This window comes from Frankliniella occidentalis, unplaced genomic scaffold (genome assembly GCF_000697945.3).
Source record: "Frankliniella occidentalis isolate FOCC.00 unplaced genomic scaffold, Focc_3.1 Scaffold678, whole genome shotgun sequence".
NCBI lineage: Eukaryota > Metazoa > Arthropoda > Insecta > Thysanoptera > Thripidae > Frankliniella > Frankliniella occidentalis.
This window is the reverse complement of record NW_026267791.1, coordinates 30,941-39,759: the sequence shown is the minus strand read 5'-3', so window position 1 is coordinate 39,759 and position 8,819 is coordinate 30,941. Positions and strand designations below refer to the sequence as shown.

Below are 8,819 nucleotides of genomic sequence, written 5' to 3'. Positions count from 1 at the left end.
TTACTAGGGGTGGGTTAGCAACCCCTCCATCGATCCTCGATTTTTTAGGGGGTGGGTTAGCAACCCTTGTTCAATCCTCGATTTTTTAGGGGGTGGGTTTGCACCCCTTCGGCGATCCTCGATTTTATGGGGGGTGGGTTAGCACCCCGAACTTAGGTATGAGTTAAGCCCCTCCAAGACACCGTTAAAAATAGGTTAGGTTAAGTTAGAGTCCTCCAAGACACCGTTAAAAAATAGGTTAGGTTAAGTTAGAGTCCCCCAAGACACCGTTAAAAAATAGGTACGGGGTTAGGCCCCTCCAAGGTACCCCCAAAATTAGGTAGGAGTTAGACACCCCCAAGGTACCCCGAAAATTAGGTACGGGGTTAGGCACCCCCAAGGTACCCCCAAAATTAGGTTAGGTTAAGTTAGAGCCCCCCAAGATGGCGACCGCGACATAGTGCCACAAGATGGCCGACCGCGACAAAGTGACACACTTACTACTCGTCAGGTCAGTTTCGAGCTCGCCTCCATATTTGAGAGGTTAGAATCGGACCAAACTGCCATGGCAATTTCTCATACTGAGCGGACGAAAACAAATTAATCGGTGAGTTTGTTCTTTTTCACTTCCGTTCTAGATAGCCTGGAACACCCTATTAACCATTCCGGTACAGCTGAATAAATGCAAAGAATGTGGGGAACAAGAAGTAAGGGCAGTCACCATGTTAAATCATAGTGTTTTCTCTTTTGTTGCACCCCACATTCTCCCTCTTCACAGCTTTACCGGAGTTAAAGGGGTTGTTTTATTTGAATCTTCAATGCCTCACTGTCTCTCATTTCCAGATTACTTATATTTTGGTTGAAACTGTCCAATTTTTTTTTGGTAAAGTTTAATATTGCATTTCAAATAACCTTACTTATTCTGATTTGTTTTCAATTGTGTTTCAGGAACAATTTCATGCTAAAAATCCTTTGTGGAAGGAGCTAATGAAAAGTATGAACTGTATGATAGATTATTTCATACTGCGAATTTTGGACGTCACTGGGTATAAAACGTATCAAGCATTGAAAGAGATTTCATCAAAAATATTGAGGCCATGGAAATGTTTGTGAAAGGAGAGGACATCTTTACCAGAGTTGAGGAAGCAGACAAGTTCCTCTCTTAGACACACGACGGACAGACAGATGGACACGAGAGTGGTAGGACAAGCCCGCTGTAATGCTTTTTTAAAAGCGCAAGGGCGGGCTAAAAAGCGCCATGTTTCATAGTCACACCCAGTTTTAATTTTATTTCGATATTTTGTATAATCATGCCCTACTTATTAATTAGTTAATCCCCTCCGCACTAACAGCAACGTGGAAGAGTTCTGACTGGGCCTGAGCAGCAAAGGCGGACACCTGGTTTGCCACCTCGACCGTTAGGAAAGTGTTTAGAGTCTCCTGCAGGCGGACTAGCTCGTTTCGGAGATTGACAGCCACAACGACAGCGGCGTCCTGAACGGAGGGGTTGGCAGACACATTTCGAAAGGACGTCTTGATTGGGAAACGCATGTTAAACTCGAGCTCGATCAATTCCTCTTCCCACTTGATAAGAAGGGCCTGCTTGGCTTGTCTGGTTCCCAGAATAGCAGGCCTGTTAATTGCTTGATTTGCGGCTACAGTCTGGAAACAAAATTAGACTTCGATTTGCAAAACTTTTCTTTACCTAACTCATGGTGGTTTTTCAGGGTGACGTCCAAGTAGTTCCCAAACATTATCTTTTTGCACCCATCTACCCATCTGTGACCAATATTTGACTTATGACGTCATATTGAGTCACAACTACCCCAGGATGAGCGCAGAAAGATGTCAAAATGAGGGTCATTTTGACTTCACGGAAACAGTCACGGCTCAAATTTCTCCTTTGGTAGTGAATGTTTGAGAAAGCGGATACGGTAAAAACAATGTCTTATTTTGTGAGAAAAAAGGGAAAACTTTGAGGACCTCCTATACTTGAGGAAGACTCCTCAGACGTTGCCTCAGATTTGAAGGAACCTCCTCAAAAAATGAGAAAAAATTCCAAATTCATTGAGGAGACTTCCTCGAAATCTACCAAACAAAGCAGTTTCTTTAAGTTTTTCCTTTTCCCTCAAAAAACTGGACATTGTTTTGACCGTGGAGGCTGCAAAATCGAAGGTTTTCAGGTGCAATACAGAACCGATTTGCGCCTGTAAAGAATAGTTTTAGTAGCTAGGACACGAATAAGCTCCAAGAAGGCCGCCACGAACAACAAACATTTCACTGTTTTCCCAAACAGCCACTCGTGCTCGGGAGCCTCAATGACCAACCTAATGTTATCGCGTCTGTTGGAGTCAAATTTGATATAGTCGGAATGATAAAATTATCACAAAAATTATTTTATTACATTTTTTGTGATGATTTAATCGCAAATATGTGATACTTTTATCACATTTTTTGGAGTTATCATACCCATTACACTGTGAGAAATATATTTGTACATGTACGATATATTTTGTAATTTGCCATTTACAATACGAGTCGTACATGTACAACCTCCGACTGTCGCTCGATATTCGATTCCAAGTCGATACATAGGGCTAGTAAATTGTACAATTTTAGATTGTACTTGTACGACTTCTTCCATGGAAAATTTTCCTGTACCCGGTACGACAATTTTTCACAGTGTATCGTGGGAATCGCAAAACACCAGTTATCGCAAAAATTGAGTAAATGTCGGTAAATGTATCACAAAACAGATTTCAGTGGGGCTGCTAGCAGCCACTTTAGGAAAATTGATGAATGTTTGATGTGATTCTCAACTTCATCCCTTCTTCCGCTCAAGCGACCAAATTATAAGCTTGGCGTTTACCTTATCCTTGAGCCATTTGTCAATGATTGTCGTATAATTGGTGGCAAACCGCCCTGCCTCCTCCCCTACGGTCTTGGGGAACGCGTCGAGTGCGGCTTTTTGAGCGGCGCGGACCTTGTTGTAGGCCGCAACAGCTTTCTCTACCGCCGCAAGAACGTCTCCACGGGTTTGCTTTATTTGGGTGTCCTGGAAGGCGTCGTAGTCGCTCTGTAGTTTCGTCATGGCGGTCGATAGCTGCCTGGTGAGCTGTGCAGGCAGTGCCGCGGCCTGAAGACGCAGGCGTGCTGCTGCTGCCTCGTAGTCCTCTGCCTGTAACGTGGAGGAAAAGTAAATGGATCACGCAAAAACCCCCGTTTGCTAAAATTGTAGAAGTCAGGTCTTCACATTTTGCTGTTGTACCAAACACATTTTTGTTTTCCCTTTTTTAGCAAACGTGTTTGCTGTTTTCGCAAATAGTTTGCTAAAACAGAAAGATGTTTAACGTTCGCTGCTAAATGTTTTGATGTGTCTATAGCGACACGATAACTCGAGAACGAAAAACGGACGAAATTTTCGCATAGGGTTCAACTTTTACGAGTAACTCCTTCCTAAGGAACCCTTCAATAAATATTCTGTAAAAAATACATTTTGCGACTTGTGGGTTTTTGATTTTTTTTTTAAAGTCAATTTTTGAGCTACAATGTTCATCTTCGGACTTGATGTGTCTTTTTATTATACAAAACGACCCTAAAATTCCCAGATCGCTATCTCAATTCATTCTCGAGTTATTGTGCGAACAGACAATCAAACACACAAACAAACACACAAACAGAATGAAGCTTTTTCGGTCAGTGGAGAAATGGGCTTCGCTGATCGCTCAGCCAATTATTTAATAAATTGAAAAAAGGCTTCACACCGAACGCAGTTAAACATTTCTCTCTTCAGTTAAGTAACAGTTACTGGTAGCAGTGGAGCGGCTTGCTGGAATACGATTTGTAGGCTCGTATGTCGACAAAATTAATAGTTCCTCATGCCAACGTGTTCCTCTGACCATTTTCCTCACGAAATTACACTTTGATCCCGCTTATTTCCATTTACGGGGCGGTTCCAGGATGGGAACCATGCGCGACCCATTTTGTAAATGGTAAATTAAAATAAATATTTTCTTATATTTTACGTGTAAAAACAAACATCTTTTTCACAGTGTGTCAGAGTCCTCATGCCAACGTGTTCCTCTGACCATTTTCCTCACGAAATTACACTTTGATCCCGCTTATTTCCATTTACGGGGCGGTTCCAGGATGGGAATTTCAATTCAGTTGCAAAGGAAGTCAAATCTCGTGGAGTACACACTATGATTCGTTGGAAAACGTGTTCTATAAATCTAATACAAACGTTTTTTAAATTACACAGCAACTTTTCGCCTAGTCAAGGGTTTTTTCTTAAGGGCGCTAGGAGTGTAGAAAGGCCAAATATGTGCGCCCGGTTCCCTACCCGAACCTCCCACATTGAAAGAAGTATATGCTGTATTTTTTCACTCTTCGGTAAAGTATGCTGCAATCAATCCCTTATGAATCGCTTTACTTTCGTCGTATTTTGCCGTATTTTAAGGGGGCAGACCTGTGAATTGCAAGGGTTTGGGAAAACCGCCGCCAAATAAGAAGTGCACCCCGCATCGATTTGGCACTATAGGTTTATAAGTAGAAGTACCCGAAAAAAAATCTCAAAGTTGAGGTAAAAAAAAATGTGTCAAAATTTTGGTACTTTTTCGTGCACTTCGGTGCCTTAGGATTAAGATATCAAAAATCGGCCAGGTCAACCACTAGTCGCTGGTCTAGGCTACATTCAGTGCAAACGCCAAGTCTGTGGCTCAAAAACTACGGTCGGGAGGCTGCACACCGTTTGCAAAAAGTCATTCAGAGAAAAACGGGTTTAAAGTTTTTAGTGCCAATGTATAGCGGCGAACCAAAAGCCAGGGCAACTTACTGAACTGGTCCTAAAAGATGCCGGGGCTCTAGAGGACTCCTTCCTCGTCGTGTATCCTGTCCTGAGCGGCCAGGCGAGCCCTAGCAGTCAAGCCAACCCGCCCACCCGCAGCACGTTTTGGGCTCTCATGAGCGCAATTTTTCGAATTTCAACATCCGCTTTGCGGCGAAAGAAAGAGGAAAGATCAAAGAATTTTTTGAGGCAATAAAAAACAATTGGATATTTTGATGATTTTCACAGGTCTGCCCCCTTAAGTGGAATGAAGCGCGAACGCCTTCTACAGACTGATGTTGAGGCGGAAACTAAAGAAGACAGCCCTCCCCACACATCTGAAGTACTCACTGTTACGGATCACAACCCAAAGAACAGTAACGCATCCTGAACTGTTTCTTCCCTGACGCTCATTGGCTGACGCGTACGCAATTCTCGGACTCGCCTTCGCCTCTAGGATGGTCGTAGACCTTGCGGTGGGTTCGTGAACTTCGTCCCCATCAGCCATGAGCGTCTGGGAGGAATAAGTTCAGGAAGTATTACTGTTCTTTCTTGAATCCGTTTTAAACTAGGCGTAATGCCCTATACAACGCGCTACATTTCGTACAAAGAGGAAACTAATCGAACCATGTATGTTGCCTCGCTTGGAGCGCTTTGAATAGGTCTGTTGGGCAGACTGTTTCGGGGCGAGCCAGCGGGAGCGATCGGACAGTGAAATTTCACGGACAAATTTCGTTGCATATGTAGTCGTCTACCTAAAGGACTTTCAAACTTTAACAAAGCATTCTGGTAGAGCTGAAATGCACAGGAATGCAGGGAACAAGAGAACGGAAGTCACCATTGTAAAGGCTAGCGATCTACGTTTTTTTCTGTATTTCAACTTTACCGGAATGTTTTATTTTAGGTTGGCCCATCAGCAGCTGGAACCCGCCAAACAAAAATGGTCCGTCCTTGGCACCTGATCCATGAGGTTTACGTAACCTTCTATATTTACTCGTGTCGGGAGTCAGTGCCACGTACGTCGCAGCGGAACAGTGTTTCGTAAGGTATCGCGAAGCCTCCTCAGAGAAATGTCTCTTCGCCTCCTACGCGAAACATGGGCACTTGTTGGCTGAGCTATAACGAAGCACATTACTCCACTGACCGCAAAAGTTTAATTCTGTTTCTTGGTTTGTATGTGACTTTTTGTCTGTCGGGACAAACTGTCATTTTCAGGGTCGTTTGGTATCATTAATGAAACATCAACGACAACGACACCTCCCGTCCGAGGGGGAAACCACTTGCGAGATAGTTCGTACACCTTTGCCCGAAATAGTTCAAAATAAAGGCGAAATAACTGAGAAATCGAGTTGCTGACATTGTCGAGAAATAACCCCGAATTAACTGTGAAATAACCGAATTAGACTCGTTTTAAGATACATGTTTTGAGGATAGCCATTAGGATATTTCAGCTGACGCAGACAGGATCCAAAGTAGAACAGCAGTACTCCCTGAACCCATCCTCCTTGGAACTGATTGGCCGATCAGTGCATGAGAGAGAGGAGCTCAAAATAACTGCTGTTCCTCGGATCCGGTTAGTGTCAGGTGAAATACCCTATTCTCGATTATGGTCGAGAAGACTCTGTGACGGAATACCCATAAGAAATCTTCGTGACCACTGTGAAAAATTGATGTAGAAGGTAGGAAACATTTACCAAGGAATTTCAATTTAAATAGCAAATTTACAAAACTCTGCGCACGGACTTGGGATCGAATGAATAGCAAGCGTCAGGGTTTGTCTCGGGGTTTGTCCATGCGCGACCCATTTTGTAAATGGTAAATTAAAATAAATATTTTCTTATATTTTACGTGTAAAAACAAACATCTTTTTCACAGTGTGTCAGAGGGAATGTCCATAAAAACTTGCCAATGCTTTACGCATTAAGCAGACCTCTGTAACGCTCTATGACGATTTAGCATGGGTCCTGGGAATAAACGCCGATGTCCTGCGAGTCTTCAACAAAGGGGCCGATGTCGCGCGAAGAATGTCAGATCTCACGTGCGCCGCGCGGATTAGACATCGGACCTTTCCCTTTAAGTAAAATACGGGCTAACCAGGGGAAAAATGGCGAAAAGAACCAAGACAGAAAATGGAGATTGAACATTCTTACAGCTTGCATTATGTTTTAAGTACTTGCGCCGTTTCCCCAATGGTTTCGCCCGCATTCTACTGAAAACCAAAGGTCCGGTGTCCGATCTGCGTGGCGTTTAAAACACCGGAATTTCATATAATGCAGCGCCGGCCGGACATCGGCCCTAATTTCTAGGGCCCACCGAACCAAATGTATATTCATACCACCGCAGCAGCCACACTGAGCGAGAAGAGGACGACGATGCTGATGCGCGACATGACTGCTCGCCAGCAGAGACCCAACCGCCTTATAAGGCACGCGCGTCGTGAGGCAAAGTTACAAAGCCTAATTAAGACGAGTAATTAGTCAAATGTTGGCAAGACCACGTTTTACGTCACGCGTAACAGGCTTCGCGATATCTCATGAAGTGCTGTTACGTTGCGAAGCTCCAGGCAAGCATCCACCTACCTAGGCATGCGTGGCTGACACCTCTGTCGGAAAAAAAGGGCAGAGTCGTACCGACCTCAAACTTCCACGTGCCTGAGCCTCAAGGCCGAGCAAAGCCTACGTGCTGGAGCTCGTGCACTCCCCCAAGAAGCCGGAGGGCTTCCGCGAGCTCAACGAGTTCTACTTCAAGCTGGAGCGCATGGGGCTGGGGCAGCTCGAGAGGACGGCGTCAACGGGCGACCTGCGGCCGCGGCTCCACAACGAGATCTTCGACTACGACCGGTGGAGCAGCGTCCGCACTAAGGAGCGCGCCGAGGAGGAGCTGCAGCACATTTACCGCCGCGAGTAGCAACTAAGTACGTTGACATGTGATCCGCGCTGGCTGGCGAAGCTATCTCCTCTGAAGCTAATTTGCTTAGAAATCTCACCCACTCAGTTTTTGAAAACCTATGGTCAACTGCAGCTAATGGTGCCCTTGTTTTGAGTGTAGTATGATTCAAACTGGAGCTCCGACGCCTGGAACGCCGCAGATCCGCTTTCGGCCATGTGCCACCCGTGTATGTAGAGAGAGACAGACAGAGTGAGGGTCATGTTTCTTCGACAGGGGCCACTGAATAATAAGTTTTTACTTCAAATCCTTCTTTTGGTACACAACCGTGAAGCCCCTGAACGCCGCAGTCTCAGACAGTTATTATTCATGGACATTCACGTCCCTAGCCGAGGGGTACCCAACTCACCAAAAACGCGTACGAAGACTGGAAATAGGACTGACTGTAGCTGATTGTAAAATATTGGTGTGACTGTAAAAAACTGCTGGAGACTGTACGTAAGGACACGATTGGAAATGATTGGAGGTGACTGGAGGTGATTGTAAGTGTGACTGGAGGTGATTGTAGGTGATTGTAGGTGACTGTAGGTGACTGGAGGTGACTGGAGGTAATTACGGACGTGACTGGAAGAGACCATAGAGGTGACTGGAGAGGCTTCAGTATGAATGTGACTGGATGACTGCAAGTGATTGGAGATGACTGGAGATGATTGGAGGTGACTGGAGGTGATTGTAAGTGTGACTGGAAGAGACCATAGAGGTGACTGGAGAGGCTTCAGTATGAATGTGACTGGATGACTGCAAGTGATTGGAGATGACTGGAGATGATTGGAAGTGACTGGAGGTGATTGGAGGTGACTGGAGGTGTGACTGGAGGTGATTGGAGTTGACTGGAGCTGACTGGAGGTGATTGTAAAGATTGGAGAGACTGTAGACAGACTGGAACAGACTGGGAAGATTGGAGTTGATTGTGAATGATTATATTTTGATTATTTTGCCAAGTGTACAAAGACTGGACCAAGTTAGGTACCCCTCGTCCCTAGCTTTGTCTCTCTCTACATACACGATTGGCACATGGCCGAAAACGGATCTGCGGCGTTCCAGGCGTCGGAGCTCCAGTTTGAATGAT

At 44.9% G+C, this 8,819-nt stretch overlaps 1 protein-coding gene across 2 annotated transcripts; it reads right to left on the bottom strand.

Annotated features, from left to right (window-relative positions):
• Positions 1-1,240: 1,240 nt before the first annotated feature.
• On the bottom strand, positions 1,241-7,417 carry LOC113209939 (uncharacterized). Of its 2 annotated transcripts, none has more exons than XM_052275589.1 (3): positions 7,140-7,417; positions 2,963-3,157; positions 1,241-1,641 (listed from the first exon to the last, which is right to left on the bottom strand). In XM_052275589.1, the coding sequence occupies exons 1-3, from the start codon at positions 7,191-7,193 to the stop codon at positions 1,306-1,308; spliced, it is 585 nt and encodes a 194-aa protein (XP_052131549.1). In that variant the 5' UTR covers positions 7,194-7,417; the 3' UTR covers positions 1,241-1,305. The 2 variants fall into 2 exon arrangements, with proteins under 2 accessions (XP_052131549.1, XP_026283497.1); XM_026427712.2 differs by having other exon boundaries at positions 2,849-3,157; positions 7,140-7,219.
• Positions 7,418-8,819: the final 1,402 nt, after the last annotated feature.